This window comes from Orycteropus afer, unplaced genomic scaffold, assembly GCF_000298275.1.
Source record: "Orycteropus afer afer isolate SDZICR_OR568_19922 unplaced genomic scaffold, OryAfe1.0 scaffold00021, whole genome shotgun sequence".
Taxonomy (NCBI): Eukaryota; Metazoa; Chordata; class Mammalia; order Tubulidentata; family Orycteropodidae; genus Orycteropus; species Orycteropus afer.
In genome coordinates, this window is record NW_006921608.1 from 6,418,209 (window position 1) to 6,437,931 (window position 19,723).

A 19,723-nucleotide genomic window follows, 5' to 3' on the forward strand; every position below is an offset into this window, starting at 1 on the left:
ACAAAAATTTGCCCCACCAAGCACCAGTCCTACAAGCCAGGGCAATTTCTGTACGTCTCTGAATTCTGAGTGTGGTCATTGAAGCTGGATCACTATTTCTTCCAATTTTGAGAGTTTGTATTGATCTATCCTGGGAAAAAAGTGATCTGTCTAGTTAACAGCTTCTACCAGTATACCACAGGTATTTCAGGGCAGAAAATTGGTGGGTTTTGGCCCAGCAATTACAGAAGGAAAAAGAATATAATCAGATCCTGGTGTGCAGATTTTTTTTTTTTAGCTTGCAAATTCCCTCTTTCCGCCGTTTCAACTTTCAAAGGCTTATGGCAGTTTAAAGGCAATCCTCTTATAAGTGTACAAATTGTAATGATTATAAGAACAAGTTGTAATTGTTTCTAGCAAGTTTTTAAGAGTCTTTGATGTTATGATTAGTGTTTTATATGTTAATATAGTGATAGGGGTGCTTATTTGCTTGTTCCCTTGTATGCTTTTATGGTTTCTAGGTTCAATGTGCAAATAAATCTTTGATCTCAGTAGGTCTATTTGGTTAAAAAAGAAAGCTAAAAGAAATTAAACATGAGAAGCACAAGGTTTTGCAATATTTACGAAGAAGCGAGATTAGGGATTTCATTGTAAGAGCACAGAGCTAGGGTCCATAATTTGAACACAGGGAACAGTGCCCCAAACCACACTACACACAAGGTGGGTCCTGAGTTCTGGGAGAGCTGGTCCCATGATGTATCATCATGGGGCTAAGGCTCCTTTGTAGCCAAGGCATAGCTACATGACACTGTCTAGGATGATGTCACACTGAGCAAATCAAAGGCAATGCTCTGCAAGCCAGCAGCTTCCCCTTCCCCGTTTGCCTCCTGCCCTTCAGAAATCACCATGGGGAAGAATTCTCAGTCTTTCAATGGCTTCATTTTCAGCTATCCTCTCACCATGTGTGATTTCAAGAAACCAGCTGGAATGGAGTACCTCCTGGAGCATGCACCTTGACACAAATTGCAAAATTTCAAAAGAAATTTACTTCTTGATAGAGAATGCCCAAGAGAGGAATCTGGGATTGCATCAGGCCAGACCTATCAGTGAAACTAATCGTAAGGGAAGGTTACTAGTCAGGCCACTCAAACTCAGGTGTCTATGGCACTAAGAAATTAATGGTATGATGCTTTTTCTTACATGTTGTACAGAAACAAAACCAAAAACAAGTGGCCTTCCTAAATAAACAGGTTAGAGAGACTCATCAGGGAAAGAGGAAGAGAATCAAATTTTACTTTGTCTTCCCACTCATTTGACGATATTTTGCAATGCTCAGGTTTCAATATGTCCAAAGAGGGAGGGAGAGGATCTTGTGTTTACCTTTGCTGTACACAATGCAGTTGTTTTTGTTGTCTTCCACTCCTTGCCAAGTCACATCCAGCAGCCACTTGGGACCAGCAGTCAGCACCATTGGGACCTGAGCCTTTGTCTTCTGTAGAAAGAATGATAACAAACAGATGCCATTTGCTTTTGGTGATTAAAAACTTGAATAATAACTGTACTAATCATTTTATTTTTACAAACAACTAAATCTCCCAAACCGTGATCCAAGTCCTTATTCCCCTGTCTCGTGATATCTTTTTAAGACGACAGAAGCTGTAAAGCTTTGCTGCTTTCACTAATCTGAATGGTAGAATTATTACCAAGGATTTTTTTTTTTCCTAAATGATACTGGATCAGATCTCCAAGATTAGACAGATCTCTTGTGGCTCTGAATTATAAAGAGAATGCAGATGACTTTCATTGCAAAGAGCAGAGTGTTTAGAAGTGAACTTTAGACACATTGTACTTTACTATCAACAGGATCTCACTATTTCCTGAAACAGACAGGAAAGAATTTAAAGAATCAGTATCCATTTCAAAGCTCTATCCTGAGCAACATTTATATTAGAGTAGGAAACTTATTCTGAATGAATAATGAAATCCACCCCAGCTCCCTGTGCTAAGTGTGGATATGCGGTCTGACTATAACTAAAATAATAATTATGCTAGTGATTCACCATACATTGTCTCCACAAAGACTATGAAGGAGGAATCATGAATACATTCAAATGCAAAACAACTGAGTATGACATCCGGTGCTCAGAGAAGGAGGGAAACAAGTACCAATACTCCTAACAAGGTATTTCCAGTGTATGTTCCAAAGTTTAAGGCTCAAAGGTTCATCACCACAGGCTGTTCTGAACCCAAATTATTTGTGATTAACCCTGTTCATAAATTTACATGGCAGGAGATAAACTGGGGAGGAAATGCATAAGCCTCTGGTGGCATAGTGCTTAAGGCATTTGACTGCAAGCACTCCTTGGAAGGAAGGATGGGGCAATCTACTTCCGTAGAGATACCGCCTCAGAAACCCAAGGAAGGGTCGCTATGAGATGGAAATGACTCCGTGGCAGTGATTTGCTTTTTTGGTTTTGGTTTAGCAAGACTAGGATTCCTGATGAGTCACAGTGAGCAGGCCCTCAGACTTGTATCATTCACCACGTCCTCTAAAATCAAAAGGGAAGAACATGCTTGGTATTTCTCAAGCTCAAAGAACTGAAGAAAAAATTTAAGCCTCAAGTTGCACTATTGAAAGATCCTATGGGCAAAATATTGGCTGATGCAGGAAACATCCAGATAAGATGGAAGGAATACACAGAGTTACTGTACCAAAAAGAACTGGTTGATGTTCATCCATTTCAGGAGATGGCATAAAATCAAGAACCAAGGGTACTGAAGGAAACAAGGTGAACCTGCAAGGAATTGGTGAAAAACGAGGCTCCAGGAACTGATGGATACCCACTGAGATGTTTCAACAAATGGATATTGCTTGCGCTGGAGGCACTCGCTGGGCTATGCCAAGAGATTTGGAAGACAGCTACGTGGCCAACTGACTGGAAGAGATCCATATTTGTACCCATTCCAAAGAAAGTGATCCCACAGAATGTGGAAATTATTGAACAGTATCATTAATATCACATGCAAATAAAATCTTATTGAAGATAATTAAAAAATGGTCGCAGCACTACATTGACAGGGAACTTCCAGAAATGCAAGCTGGATTCAAAAGAGGATGTGCAACAAGGCATATCACTGCTGATGCTAGATGGATCTTGGCTGAAAGCAAAGAATACCCGAAAGATGCTTACTTATGTTTTACCGACTATGCAAGACCATTTGATTGTGTGGATCATAACAAATTATGGATAACATTGGGAAGAATGGGAATTCCAGAACACTTAACTGTACTCATGAGGAATCTGCACATAGACCATGAGGCTGTTGCTTAGACAGAACAAGGGGACTGTATATGATTTGAAACCAAGAAGGGAATGCGTCAGGGTCGTATCTTTTCACCATACTTATTCAATTTGTATGTTGAGCAAATAATCCAAGAAGCTCGATTCTATGAAGAAGAACATGGCATCAGGATGGGAGGAAAACTCATTAACAACCTGTGATATGCAGATGGCAAAACTCTGCCTGCTAAAAGTGAGGATGACTTGAAGCACTTACTGATAAAGATTAAAGACTACAGTCTGCAGTATGGATTACACCTCAATATAAAGAAAACAAAAATCCTCACGACTGGACCAATAAACAGCATCACGATAAATGGAGAAAAAAATGCACGTTGTCAAGGACTTCTTATTACTTGGTTCTACAATCAACACCAATGGAAGCAGCAGTCAAGACATCAGGCAACATATTGCACTGGGCAAATCTGCTGCAAAAGACCTCTTTCAAGTGGTGAAGAACAAAGATGTCTCCTTGAAGACTAAGTTGTGTCTAACCCAAAACATGGTACTTTCAGTCACCTCATATGCATGTGAGAGCTGGACAATGAATAAGGAAGACCAAAGAAGAGTTGATGCTTTTAAGTTGTGATGTTGACGAAGAATGCTGGAACATCATGGACTGCTAAAAGAACTAACAAACCTATTCTGCAGACGGAATGCTCCTTGGAAGTGAGAATGACCAAACTTCATCTCACCTACTTTGGTTATGTTATCAGAAGGAACCATTCCCTGGAGAAGGATATCATGTTTGGTAAAGTAGAGGGTCAACAAAAAAGGGGAAGGCCCTCAATAATGATTGACACAGTGGCCGAAACGATGATCTCAGGTATAGCAGGCATCGTGAGGATGGGACAGGACCAGGCAGTGTTTTGTTCTGTTAATAACATATAAGGTCACTATGAGCCAGAGATGACTCAATGGCACCTGACAACAACAACATGTTCTCTATATCAACTACCACGAAGTCACAACACACACTACAATACAAGTCTCAAGGTAATCATGTTGTTGTTGTTATTTGCCGTCGAGTCAGCCCCAACTCATAGTTATTGATTTTTTACCTAGATACGTTCCTGCCAAAGAGATCTCAGCCCATTTTGGTACTTTCACACAAGTTACATGCAATCACAACTTTCCAAAATAGGCATTAAAAAGTATTCACTTGAATTCCATGTATTCGACATGAATTTCATGGTGAGTTTGAATTTCTTAGGAATGCAAGAAATGCATTTCACCCATCGCATGACAACAATGATAAACTATGAGGCATCAATCCATTATTAGCTGAGAAAAAAAATTAAAAACTATGCATAAAAATAATGTTGGCCCATTACTTGCAGTATTAATATTATTGTAAGAGATAAATAAAACCCAAAACCCATTGCTGCTGAGTTGATGTGGATTCATAGCAACTGTGCAGGACAGGGTAAAACTGCCCCATAGAGTTTCCAAGGCTGTTTCCTTTATGAGAGCAGACTGCCACTTCTTTCTCCCATGGAGCAGCTTGTGGCTTCAAACTGCCAATCTTTGGTTTAGCAGCCAAACACTTTAACCACTGTGCCACCATGGCTTCTTATAAGAGATAATATTATTGTTGTTAGGTAACCTCAAGTTGGTTCTAACTCATCGCAACCCTACGTACAACAGAATGAAACACTACTGGGTCCTGTGCCATCCTCATAATTTTGATGTGTTTGAGCTCATTGTCACAGCCACCGTGTCAATCCACCTTTCTGAGGAAGCTCCTCTTTTTCTCTGGCCTCTGTTTTACCAAGCATCATGTGTTTCTGCAAGGACTGGTCACTCCTGATAACGTCCAGAGCATGTGAGGCAAAGTCTCACCAGCCTCCTTTATAAGGAGTACTCTGGCTGTTCTTCCAACATGGATTTGTTTGTTCTTTGGGTACTACAGAATATATTTAATATTCTTTGCCAACATTATAATTCAAGGCATTAATTTTTCTTTGGTCCTTCTTAGTCACTGTCCAGTTTTTGAATATATATGAGGTGACTGAAAAGTCCATTGCTTGGGTCAGGCACACCTTAGTTGTGAAAGTGGTATCTTTCCTTTTTAAAACTTTTCCTTTTTAACACTTTAAAGCAAATTTGCCCATTGCCATACATCGTTTGATTTCTTCATTGCTGCTTCCATGGATGTTGACTATGCATCCAAGTAAAATGGAATCCTTGATAACTTCAATATTTTTTCTGTTAAGATAATGTTTCTTATTAGTCCAGGTGGGAGGATTTTTGTTCAGGTGTAATCCATTCCAAAGGCTATATGGTTTTATCTTTACCAGTAAGTGTTTCAAGTCATCTTCACTTTCAGCAAGCAAGGTGTGTCATCTGCATATCACACGTTGTCAGTGAGTCTGCTTTCAATCCTGATGCCATGTTTTCGTCATATAGTCTAGCTTCTCGGGTTATTTGCTGAGTATATAGATTGCATAAATATTGAGAAAGACTACGACCTTGATGCATAGCTCCTAAATCACAGAGTATCACCTTCCTCTGCTCAAACGACTGCCTCTTGGGCTATGTACAGGTTCTGTATGAGTACAATTAACTGTTCTGGAATTCCCATTCTTTGCAATGTTATCCATAAGTTGTTACAATCCACACAGACAAATGATGCTTTTGCATAGTCAGTAAAACACAGGTAAACATCTTGCTGGTATTCTCTGCTTTCAGTCAAGATCCCTCTGACATCAGCAATGATATTCCTCATTCCACATCCTCTTCTGAACTTGTCTTGAATTTCTGGCAGTCCCCTGGTGATGCAGTACTGCAATTGTTTCCAAATTATCCTCACCAAAATTTACTTGTGTGTGATATTACAATATAGTTTGATAATTCCCACAATCTGTGGGATCATATTTCTGCGTAATGGACACAAATATGGATCTCTTTCAGTCAGCTGGCCACATAGCTGTCTTCAAAATTTCTTGCATTGATAAGTGAGTGCTTCTGGCATTGCATCTGTTTGTCAAAACATCTCACTGGTATTCTGTCAATTCCTGCAGTCCTGTTTTTCACCAATGCCTTCAGTGTAGGTTGGACTTCTTCCTTCAGTACACTGGTTCTTGATCATACAACCTCTTGAAAGGGTTGAATGTAGAATAATTCTTTTTGGTCCAGTGCCTTTTTGTATTCCTTCCATCTTCTTTTGATGTTTCCTGCATTGCTCAGTATTTTCCCATACAATCCTTCAATATTGCAATTTGAGGCTTTAACTCTTTCCTTAGTTCTTTCATCTTGAGAAATGGTGGGTGTGTTCTTCCCTTTTGGTTTCCTAACTCCAGGTCTTTGCACATTTGATTATAATATTTATTTATATCCTTGATCTTCCCGTTGGAAAAGTCAACCAGGATGGTTGAATTTTAAACAACAATTCTGAAAAAATACTTCAAGTTATTACCACAAGAGAGTTAATGAATAATATAAATTATAAGAGTAACATAGTAACATAGTAACAATTTTTATATTCACACTTTGATATATATTAAAGTCTTGACTTTATGTATTTATGTAGTTATGTATCTTAGTAACTGGCAAGTATAACCATGAAAAACAGTCATTTCAAAGCCTAACAAGAAGAAACAATTTTATGATAAAATGTTTAAACAGGCTAGGCAAAAATGGTCAGTTTTCCTAACCACATTACTTACCAAAATTAAGAGCAATGTAGACATGGCGTTAGATTCAAGTGTTCATAACATTTATTATTTCCTTTTTTTAAGTTGCTGCTCAATTTATTCCTAAGGTTGTCAGTCTGACAAACCATTTTATTTATTACTATCTTCAAAATAGAATTGGAGGAAAACAAGCTTCTTCACTTTGTGCCAATGACACAAGTCCAGTTACATATTAGATCTTGATGATCTACCAGAGCACCAGTTAAGTTCAAAGATCAGTGTCTGAAGGTCTAAGAACTAAGCAGAGTAAGTCACATAAGGAAGTCTACCATTTAAACAAATCCATGAATGGCACTCTTAATGGTATTATTTATAACATCCATTCTCTCCTGATTTTAAATAACAGATTTCAACATCAGGAACCTGGCCCTCATTTCTAGTGGATTCTCTTAGGGAAAAGATGTGTGCTTACAAATTATCTAATCTATATACTTCATAGTTCTTAAAGCCATGGGAATTTCAACTAAATATATCAGCTATTATAATTTTCCACAGAATTATGAGAAATAGATAATGATCACTTCTATTATTAAATTCTATCACACATATGGAAATCTTATAGTACAAAGCATATCAATCACCTTGCCAGTATCGTAATCTTTTATTTATTTAAGAAATCAACAAACATACCCAGTCGTATACTTTGTGCTAGAAACATAAAGAAGAGTAGGTCTTCCTGGTGAAGGATGAAGACAGAAAAAATATATTCAATATACTGTGAAAAGTAACATGGTAGGAAGTGCGAAGACACATGTTTATTGTTTCAGGATCAATAAACAGCAAGAGAGAAACTCCTATCCTGTGGAATATGTGGTGCTGTCATGGAGGAGGAAACACTGGGCAGGATCCTAGATGATAAGTGGGAAGGATCTGCAGTTGCTGGTAAGAGTTTGTGCAAACAACTGAGCAGCGAGTGAACAATGGTGCATGCAGGAAATAGCGAGCAAGTCCAGAGAACTTTGGTTTAGCTCTTTATAAAGCCCTAGAACAACCCTTGTGACGTTGAAAGCCTGAGATAACTATTACCTGTCATCATCATCATCATCATTGTAAGTGGAAGAGAGGGACATAATGACATACTTGTCTGGAATGACAGATTAGAAACTTATTTTGAAGGACCTTTTCATTCAGGAAAACACTTTTGTGCTTAATTATATAAACAGAAAGTAGCCAGTAAAGATTATTTTATTTTTTATCGTGATTTGGCTGAAAGTTTTCAGAGCAAATTCATTTTCCATACAATAGTTCATACACATTTTGTTTCATGACATTGACTCCAACCTCTATAATTTAATAGCCTTCTTCCCATTTCCTCATTCATGGTATTTTATTCCATATACCTTTTCTCTGTGTCCTTCTTTTGTGTGCATTCCTGACCTCTGAGCTGTCTCCTTGTGCAAATTCTGCCCTTTTGATCACCCATGGTTGATTTTTCTGAGTGTACCTACTTGCTGTAAATGTTCACCTTATGTCTTCTATGTAAACATTTTTAATAGCATTTTCTTAGACATTCACCTTACTTATTTAGCCCTTATATAAAGTTATATGTAAGGAAATTTCAGCTAAAAGATTGAATAATGTCCTGCAGGTAAATAACCTATAAAAGACAGAGCTCAAAATTCAAATTTCCTCTGTTCTTAAGCACTACCACACTGAGGGTGGCTGACCATCCAGGCTTGTGGGGCCTGAGGAATAAGAACATTTAGTGCTAAAGCTGGCAAGTACTGGGCAGATCAGGTCTAATTGTTCACCTCAATGCACTACTGTTGTGGTTGTTATGTGCTGTTGAGTTGGCCCCCACTCATAGCGACCCCTCCTTGGGTTTCCGAGGCAGTATCACTACGGAAGTAGATTGCCCAACTTTCCTTCTGAGGAGTGGCTGGTGGGTTTGAACCACCACCTATCTGGTTAGCAGTCATGTGCCTTAGGCATTATGCTACCAGAGCTTGTAATGCACTACTAGTAATGCTAAAATTATATTCAGAGTTCACATTGATTGAACACTTGCTAAATGTTGAGTATTAAAATTAGTACTTGACATGAATTATCTTCTTGGATTAGTCCAACTCCCAGAGTCAGTATTAACGTTTCCTCCAGTTTGTACATAAGCAAATTAAGGCTGATAAAAGTTGATTTTTCAGTGTAAATACAAGTAGTTGATTCACATTTTTCCATAATGGTAAGTTAGGCATTATATCTTTCAGCAGTCTGATGGATATTTAGTATGCCTGGGCACAGGTTAAAGAAGACTCATTAAGAAATTGCTTTGAAGGGAAAATTTCTTTTACAGCAAAGAAATAGGGCAAAAAGCAATAAATAAATAAATAAATAAATAAATAGTAGCAAAGCACTGCTGAATGCTATACCCAAGCTGTAAAGTAAATAATAAGTAGATAAAAAATCTCCAGGGACCAGTTATTACAGTTTTGAGGAGGTAAGTCAATTTCTTTCTGAAAAAGTCAACTTTTGTAGAGATTGACTGCCTTCAAAGAAGATTACCAAGGGTGAGAAGGAGAGAGTTAGCCAGGATTATATGAAATCTACACTCCAGCAAAATGAATAGAAAATAACAATAATATCCACATTGATCACTTGGTTGTTCACTTTCCCATGTCTCTCTCTAACATAAAGATTCATAGAATTCTAGAGTGTGAAGAGCTCCAAATAATTTTAAAGTTCAGTGAGTTTTATTCCATATTTTATAAGTGAGCAAACTAAGGCCAAGATGTTTGTCTAGCATCCCAGAGATGGTACATATGGCATGACACATTGGGAAAAGAGTTCATCATATAAAAGATGTAGTGGCCAGAATAACTGTGCCCCAAAGATGTCCACTCTAGTCCCCAGAACCTGTGTATAGGTTACATGGTGAAAGGGATTTTACAGATGTGATTAACGTTAAGGATTGTGAGATGGTGACATTATCCTAAACTATCCAGGTGGGTCCAATGTAATCACATGAGTCCTTAAATTTAGGTAGAAGAGAAAGGCAGAAGAGAAGATCAAAGAGATTCCATAAGAGAAGGACCCCATCTGCCTTTGCCAAGTTTGAAGAAAAAGATCTTCACCCATGAAGCTGGGAATAGCACTCAGTTTACAAGCTGCAAAATGAGGACCTTAGTCCTACAAACTCAAGGAATGGAATTTTGCCAATAGCTCAAATTAGCAAAAAAGATCCTCCCATAAAGCCTCCAGAAAGGAACACAGTCGGCTGACTACTTGATTTTAGACCATTTCCAACTTCTAATGTGCAAAACTGTAAAATAAGAATCTGTGTTGCTTGAAGGCACTAAGTTTGTGGTAATTTCTTCCAGCAACAGAAAATTAATACAAAAACAATTCAGATGTACAGGTTAAAAAAGAAAAAGACAAGTTCCTTCTCATGTATGTTCAAAAGAGTGAGGCAAATTCTCTGTAGTTTGAATACACCAAATCTATACTGTAGGAGCTTTACTGACATAGTGACTAAGGCATTTGACTGCTAACCAGAAGGCTGGTTGTTCAAGCCCACCAGACACTCCTCGGAAGGAAGGTTGGGCAATCTACTTCCATGGTGATACTGCCTCGGAAACCCAAGGAAGGTTCTCTATGAGTTGGATCCAACTCCACGGCGGTGAGTGAGTTATTCTGTCATTCCACAACACTAGTATATTTGTAGGGTCTGACTCGACGGCACATAAACAACAACAACAACAAAGGTATATTTGTAGTTCTTGCTTTAAAATACTAGCAAAAACATAGTATTGAATACATTTCTTGATTCTCATTTTCAGTTGAAATATTAGAAGAGACCTCACTGTTCTTGACGTCAGGTGCTTGAGGTTTGAATCTCCACACATCCTATTGGCAGGTTGTGACCTTGGAAAACCACTTAAACTTTTTTAAAAAAAAATTTTTATTGTGATTTGGGTGAAAGTTTACAGACCAAATTCACTTCCCATACAGCAGCTCACATACACTTTGCCTCATGACATTGACTACAATGTACCACAATGCAACAGCTCCCCTCCCACTTCCTTGCCATAGTTACCTCTTCCCTGTGTGCTTCCCTCCATGCACTCCTGCCCCCTGAGCTGTCTCCCTGTGCATACACAGCCCCTCTATTCTCCCATGATTGTTCTCTCCAAGAAGTATTCCACCTAAAGTAAATGTTCAGCTCATATGCCTGCCTTTTGTTTGGCTACAAGCTACAATAGTGGGTTCAATTCCAGATCTGAAGGGCACTGAGGGGCCATAGTCTCAATGGTTCCATCAGGCTCTATCAGACCAGCAAACCTGGTCCCTTTTTTTTTTTTTTTTCCAAAATGTTTCTGAGTTTTGTTCCACCTTGTTCTTCCACTCTGTCTAGGATTTCCTACATAGATCCCCCTCCAACTGGTTGACAGTGGTAACCAGGCACCATCTAGTTCTTCTGGTCTCATAGTCGTATAGGCTGTGGATCACAAGGTGTACTGGTTGCTTGGACTAACTGTTTCCATGTGTTTTTGATTTTCTTCATTCTTTTTTGCTCTGAACAAGGAAAGACCCATCATTACATCTAGATGGCCATTTGCAAGCTTTTAAGATCCCAGTTGCTACTTGCCAAAGTAGGAAGTGGAACAATGTTTTTGTGTAGTATGTTAAACCAATTAAGCTTGATGTTCCCTGCAACTATGGGTCTGAGCCCACAGGTCCAACTACTTATTCCCTGGCTGTGGCCAAGAAGTGACTACAACCTTGCCCCTTGTCAGCTCTACTATATACCTGGGAATTCTTACAGAATATATAAATACATTTTGTAGAAACATTGTCTGTCAACCCTACACATGGGAAAACCACTTAAACTTTCTAAACTAAGAACGCACAACTGTAAAACAGGGATAATGATTTCTTTCTCCAAGGGGTGTTGTATAAAACACCTAGCACAACGCTTTGTACACGAAGACTGACATCCAACATTTACTGAAAAGCTACATGAACAAATGAACAAATAATGTACAACAGCCACTGGTAATGTTTGTAGTAGTTCATTTAAAAGTCAAGACAAAAGCCCTTTATTATCCAAATTACCCAATTTCAAAGCTGTGTTAGTCATTGCTCACAGCTATGGAGTCAATCCCAACTTGTAGCGACCCCTCCTTGGGTTCCTGAGGCAGTACAGAAGTAGACTGCCCAATCTTCCTTCCAAGGAGTGGCTGGTGGGTTTGAACCACCAGCCGTCTGGTTAGCAGTCAAGTGCCTTAGGCACTACGCCACCAGAGCTCTTGTGTTAGTCATTAGTGTTACTGATAAATAATTTCAACCCTCCTCTTTCTGAGTCTCTTTTAAAGTTTGGCATGGTCATATGATTTGACTTGATCAATGAAACTGAACAAATTACTTGGCTTGTGTCACTTCATGCAGAAGCTTTAAGAGCCAGTGGCAAATTTGCCATCACGTCTTGAATTTTCCAAGGTGACTATGAATATAGGTAAAACAGGTAGGGCCCCGGCAACCAAAATGATCATTTAGCATGCAAAAGAAATGAAAAGTTGTCGAGATTATTAGGGTTGCAGGCAACCTCAGAAAAAAACAGATTATCCTTACATAAAGGTTTTCCTCATTTTTTCCATATTGAAATAATCTATGGAATTTTTTCTCAGGTTAAAGTTGGCACTTTATATCTAGGCAGTCTCTTCAGTAATAAATCAATTCAAGGTAACTACCAGAAGCCCTGAGTTTCAGTTACACTAGAATGGTTTAAAAAGAAACAGAAGTATTGAGGCTTAACGTTGTAAGTTAAAAATTCTCTACTTTGGACACTGTCTCAACCCAGAGTTTCACATTTAGACAAACTTGACAAGGACAAAATGGGTCAAAAGTGTCATTTCTTAGGAACAATTAGAATCATCTAATGTGGATAAAAGAGGTCAAACTAGCATCCACTTCTCACTAACCTTTAGAGTTATTGGACCGACAAAAGAAGTAGCCTTCAATAAATGTTTATACTCAAGCCAAAAGGTTAATGGAGATAAAAGTAGACAGCCCAAAGGTAAAGAACAGAGGAGAATTCTAACTCAAGAAATTGGTGACATAATGCTGTCTCAGGCTTCCAAATTTTTGCTGGAAATATCTGTGGAAGATTTTCAAAATGTGGATTAGGAACAGAGAGAAGTCCTAAGGAAAGTCTGACTCATGATTTTTAAAAGAATTGGAAGTGATATGTGATAGAAAAGATGGTATCCATTGACTTTATTTTGGATGCAGTTTGATGCTGATGAAAATGCTGTTGGTGTGTTGCTGTAGTAACTGGATAATATATGAAGAGTCAAGGACTATCCAGCAAAATACTATTCTTTTAACAATTCATAGCTGTTTCTATTCATGCCAATATAAAAAACTTTAATAGACATAGAAATTTTTCGGAAGTACTGTAGATACTAAGTACCAGTTGCCATCAAGTTGACTGACTCATAGCAACCCCATGTGTGTCAGGGTAAAACTGTACTCTACAGGGTTTCAATGGCTGATTTTTGAGAAGTAGATTACCAGGGCTATCCTCTCAGGTGTCTCTGAGTGGACTCAACCTACCAAGCTTTGTTACCACCCAACAAATCCACTGTAGACTCAGGTTCATACAATTAGAACCAGAAAACCAAACATATCTTTACCTATATCATCTCTATCACTATAATGATCTATTTCCTATATACATATTATATTCTCTGGCCCTTGGGAATTAGATTCCATCCCCCCAACTGAATTATTTTCTACATCTAAATAAAAAGAAAATGGTACTGTACATGATGTGACCATGTACTTCCACAGAAAACATCTTAAACACGAGAAGTTTCAGTTAATGTATCTAAGCTGTTCTCCATACTTGAACTCAATTCACATTCAACCTGTCATAACAATATTGTATTACTCTCTCTCTAACTGTATGAAGTCTCTAGTAACAGTGAGCTTAAATTTAAAACCTCCCTTCATCAACATCCTATTTTATGGGGGCATAACAATTTAAAATATTGGATTACTCAGAGCGAGGAAAATGTCAGGTAATAATTCAACATGTTCCTTGGAAGCGAGAATGGCCAGATTTCTCTTGACCTACTTTGGTCATGTTTTCAGAAGGGACCATTTCCTGGAGAAGGATATCCTGCTGGTAAAGTAGAGGGTCAGTGAAAAAGAGGAAGAAGAGCCCCAATGAGATGGACTGACACAGTGACTGCAACTATGGGCTCAGGCATAGTAAGGATCGTGGGGCTGTTGTATGCAGGGTCACTATGAGTTGGAGCCAACTCAACAGCACCTAATAACAACAACAACAATTCAACAAACTACCCAGTCATACTCTCAGTGATTTGGGGTATGGCATATGTCTCAACATTATTAATTCAACTGGAAATATAAAACTTTTAGTATGAGTATCTGAACCCAATAAAAGGGTGATTTTTAGTAAATATCCTTAGCAATTATATAAGAAACTGCAAATTACTTTCGTTTGATGTTAATGACGTGAAGATTTTTGCTTTCTTACAGGAAACAGAGTATCACTTTAAACCACACAGCACTCTCTACTCCATGTCATCCTATGGCATCCATATTGTTTGTATGATGATATAAAAACAGGTTCTCAGAGATAACACCCGATATTCCCCACAGCTAAATGATGACAGGTATTCAAACATGACTTGGTATATCAGGCCATAAAAATCACGTGCTTCCTAATATAATAAAAATATATTAGGATGAACTGCATGGGGATATCTCCTTAGTGAGAGATATAGTCTTCCTTTTGTTAATGTCTGTAAAAATGAGGTGCTTGTGTGTAGATGTGTTCTACAAACCAACTTGAAGAAGTTAACTTAGAAAACATGCAAATGCATACAAAGGAAAACCACCATGTTATCATATTTACAGCTATTTTTTGGGCAACAAGACTCAAATCAGGGAAAGTTTATCAATGTCCATTGCTTGGGGGAAAAAAAAGAAGTGATGTGCTGTACACATTTTCAAACTCAAGCTCAAGGACATGAGTGCTGTTAAACTAGAAAATATGTGCAAAGACCAACTGGGAAAGATACTTGTGATTAGCTATAATAAGAACCACTAGACACAGCATAGATTTGTGAATAGAAATCTCACAAAGATTTCATCAGAATAGTCTTTGAGTATGGTTGTGTAACACTCTTTAAGGACAGCATGGGAGTGAAATTCCAGAGAACTTCTGCTAACAAATGTCTTCAAGCTTACTGTGGTATGTGGGATCTCAAACATAAGAAACTTTTCATAAACAAAATGATTATGGAATAAAACAATAGAATTATTGGCTATTTTATCTCTACTCCTTAAGTTAGTTTTATGACTATGTACCCAAAATTTAAATAATTATCTCTGATGTATATTTGCTTTTAGTTCTCAGAATTGTTGAAACACAGTATCTTAACTTGAATCATTGCTTAAATATAGTAATTTTCATATATGAAATGATGATCTTGTTAGGAGAGAGGATACAAATAGTTCGATATATAAAAAAAACAAAAATCAAACCCATTGCCATCGGTCTGATGGCATCAATTCTGGACTCAAGTGACCCTTACAGGGGACGGTAGAACTGCCCCACAGGGTACATGGGGACTGCCATATTTTTCTCCCATGGAGCTGCTGCTGGGTTTGAACTGCTGACCTTTTGGTTAGTAGCCAAGCACTTAATCACTGTGCCACAGGTCTCCTTAATTCCAGATATAGAGATTATTAAAAACAGCCTCTTTGCCACGTAATAAAAATAATCATTTCATGATATGCACAAAAATAATATAAAACTATTATTCAAGATTACTCATGTTAAAGATAGCTATTTCATTTTTCAAATGGTAACAATCTCTAAATGAATAATAAACATCTAAAGTTGTCCAGATATTTATTATACTTTCACTTTCAGAAAAGAATATACTCATTTCTCTTTCCCTTTTGCCAACTTTACTCCCACAGTCTCATCTGTTCTCCACTTACATTTGGCTCCAAGGTGCAACTACTCCCTGCAAGCTGGCAACCATTAATTTCAACCTTTTTATTTTATGTGGCTCTGAAAGTCACAGAGTGTTTAAGGAGTGTTGTTTTGCTCCTGGCAGAATTTCTGGGCTTGCACCTCGTGAAATGTGCAAAAGAGTGTCAGCACTGAAACTCTGAGAAGGGAAAAGTAAATTGCTCTTGAGTGGCCTTCCTTACATAAGGGTGTCACATAAACTTGGGGATCTAGAGAGCTAGGGTACCAGCTATGTGACCTCAGGCCAGTCACTTCACCTCTGAAGGTCTCATCTTCCACCTCCATAAGATGATCTCATTCATCTTTACTGCTTCATAACAGTATCATTACAACACTTTCTACTGCAGAATTTTAGTCAAGCCTAGAGTTAAATCCTGCCTGTGGAGAAATAGTCATACGTGAAAATTCAATACATTGAGCTGGTACTTAAGGAAATGCTACTATTTTTATTGGTGAAGCAGTAAATAAGTAAAGCCATTTTACCCCTCACAAAAATAGGCAGGGGCCAAAATAAAAAAGTTAGTTTCAAGAACATAGAGACTGTGTAATAGATCTATATTCACACCCAACTATCAAATGACCTATTTAGTTAAAATAAAAAGAGAGAGTCATTTTCACTCAGAAGTCCCCTTTTGAAAATTACCCCAAGGGCATTCTGCGGAAGGGTGGAGTTTTATTCTAGCACAAAGTCATCCTCAGATGCTAAAATATGTCCCTCCCTCATGAATTAATCCACTGCAATAGAGAATGTCTCTTTGGACCACCTTTCACATGTCCTTTGTTAATATTTTCCAGTCAGCCTTAACTTCAGCTACAAAAAAGAGGATACACTGATACTAAAAAGACAATCAATTTTAAAATACAATACAAAGATCGTTTTTCTTTTAATTATACATTGTTTTCATCATTTATGTTCTTCTTTCCCTCTATAACTAAAATGTTAAGAATTCATCTATATTTTGAGCTAAAAACGTGCATGCTATTTTGTTTTTTGAAACTGATAGAGATAGTTAATGGCAAAATTGGGAATAAAGGAGTTTGAAGGGCATGCCCTCCAAAAAGAGAATAAATAAATAGAATTGTGATAGTTAAGGTTGTGTATCAACTTGGCTGGGCTGTGATTTTGAGTGGCTTGGCAGCTGGATGTAGTTATTCCCCAGGATGAGACTGGATGTGGCATAAACACCTCCATGGTGGAATCTGCTGTGAGCAGGTAATCAGCTGGAAGGCTGCCTTCACAGTGTGACCTGCTTCTAGTATTTACAGAAAGGATCCTGCATTTGGTTCACTCTTCATGTCTAGTTCCTGAATTTGAACCAGTGCCCTGTCGTGTTGCCTTTGGCTCTCGAGATCAGCTGTAAGCCAACAATCTTCCATTTTACCTGCTGATCTTGGATTTGTCAGCCTCAGCAGCCAGGAGTCAGGAGAAGCCTCCAGCTTGCTCCAATGGGCCTGGAAGAAGAGGCCGAGCTAAAGCCCAAGACTGAGGGCCTTCTCTTCTAGCCTACTCTTCCCTTAGAGCCGAAACTCTGAATTTGAACTTCTAGCCTCCTACATGGTAAGAGAATACATTTGTTTGTTAAAGCCATCCACTTCTGGTATATCTCTTACAGCAGCACTAGAGAACTAAGTCAAACTATAGACTAAGTGCCGAGATATAGTATCTCTTTGGGAGGCAGATTTTCTCTGGTATAAGTTGTTAAAAGTCAGGTGCAAAATATTACAGCTTGGCAATTAGTTGGTGGGAAGTGAAGGATGCTAGATGATAGTTGAACTATGCGTATCTAATGTGTGACATATTTTAATAACAAAAATTACAAACTTAAATTTAAGTATCTAAAGCAAGACTCTGAGATGATTTTCAATATTTTTTACTCAATCTACAGATGCAGAAGGTCTATATTAATTATGCACTTTCCCAGAGTAAAAACCAAGTGCCTAACTCACTGGGGTTGGCCATCCCTTCAGAAGGCAGGCTAGCTTGTTTTCCGTGCAGGAATACAATGAGAACAGGATTCCAACAAATGAAACAGATTCCCTCAACAGGCTTTCAATCCAGGGGACCTTTGTTCAGCATATCTGTTGGCCTGGGGCAATTGAAGAAGCAGCTATGAAGTCAGAACCAAACAAAAACTCAATGCTCATACTGCTCCTGGATAAATTTCCAAAATCTTATTTTTCATTGTTACTTATTTTTTTGTGGGATGTTCTTTATAGAAGGCAATGCCTCTGTGCTCTTTGTAAACCTGAACTTTTAAATTAAAATCTTCAGCTTCATAATCAGCTATTTTTTTGGATAATATTCTCAGTAATAAGTGGAAAATTAAATTGCAGTAACTGCTTTCCCTAATCTCTATCTTATTATATTCTTTACAAAAACTAGAAATATGAGTGAAAGAATAAATGTGTATGCTGGAAAGGATATGGAAATAACGTTAACACAACAAACTAAAATCTCTATTAACAATTGATGGTTGAGTGAAAATACCATTGGTTTAAAAATCTGCGTTTTGTTGCATGTGAATCATATTAAAGTTTGAAACAAGTTGGTTTACATTGTCCAGATGTGGCCCTTGTTATGTAAATAATAATAATAATATGATCTTATGTATAAAATCATTCCAATTAGTAATAGCCAATCAGCATTCCTTCTTAATTTCTCTGTATTGTTTCTGAGTCTTATTTAGTTGATTCTGCCTTACACATATAACCATTTTACACTTTTATAGAAGTCGATTATAACATTACTCATTCGATAAACATTTGTGAAATATCTTCTACACTGAAAACTGTAAGATTAGAGAGGTAAAAGGTGAGTTCTATATCCTATAACTTTACAATGCATTGCTAATAACAGTATCTAAGTGACATACACATTAACTATTTAAATCAATATTAACTATCAAACTCATTATATTTTAAATATACAACTGACACATTTGAAAATCTCAGTGCATACTTGATGGTCCATGACTAAATGAAAATGTAGCAACAGATGAGAAGTGTGGAAAAGACTCATTTATTTTTAGGGCTGGAAGGGATCTTCATGAACAATTAGGTCAACATCCTATCAGCCCAGTGAAACCCATTTTGAACTTATGGCTACTAGAACTGTAAGATAATAAACATGAGTTGTTTTAACCCAGAAACAGAAAAAAGTACTTCTGTCAGAGCTATTTTTAAGCATTAAATGAGTTAATATAGTAAAGTGTTTAAAGTAGTCCCATGCATGTGATCATATACAAGTCTTTGGGTTATGTTTCACATACTCTGTAAGAAACATGTTTCCACTGAAGTGCAGAATTCTCAGAAAAACAAGAATTTAGGCTTGCTGGAAAAGTGACCCATTGCCTTAATATATGATACATGACATTTCACTGAACATTAATTAGATACTAGAATTCTAGGAACTATATATTCTTAAAACTGAATCCTTACAATTTTTAAAAATTGAATCTTCATAATTCTGTTATGCTCATATGTCCAAATTCATATTGCTAAAAACTTCTGCTACCATAAACTGTCTCCTATTTTTGAGTAAGAAAATCCGTAAGAAACAGAATTCTTTTCACAACACTCAAGCAATAAGAATCTTTTCAGCAATACCATCCCATGCTCATGGATAGGAAGACTGAACATTGTGAAAATGTCAGTTCTACCCAAAGCAATCTATACATTCAATGCAATCCCAATCCAGATCC

The 19,723-nt window shown here is 37.6% G+C and overlaps 1 protein-coding gene across 1 annotated transcript in view; it reads right to left on the reverse strand.

The window, feature by feature from the left end:
• ZFPM2 (zinc finger protein, FOG family member 2) overlaps positions 1-19,723 on the reverse strand; it is a 524,681-nt gene that overhangs the window by 203,822 nt on the left and 301,136 nt on the right. The window contains exon 5 of the mRNA XM_042783627.1: positions 1,360-1,471. Coding sequence (XP_042639561.1) covers positions 1,360-1,471 — 112 coding nt within the window. The remainder of the gene's footprint in view (positions 1-1,359; positions 1,472-19,723) is intronic.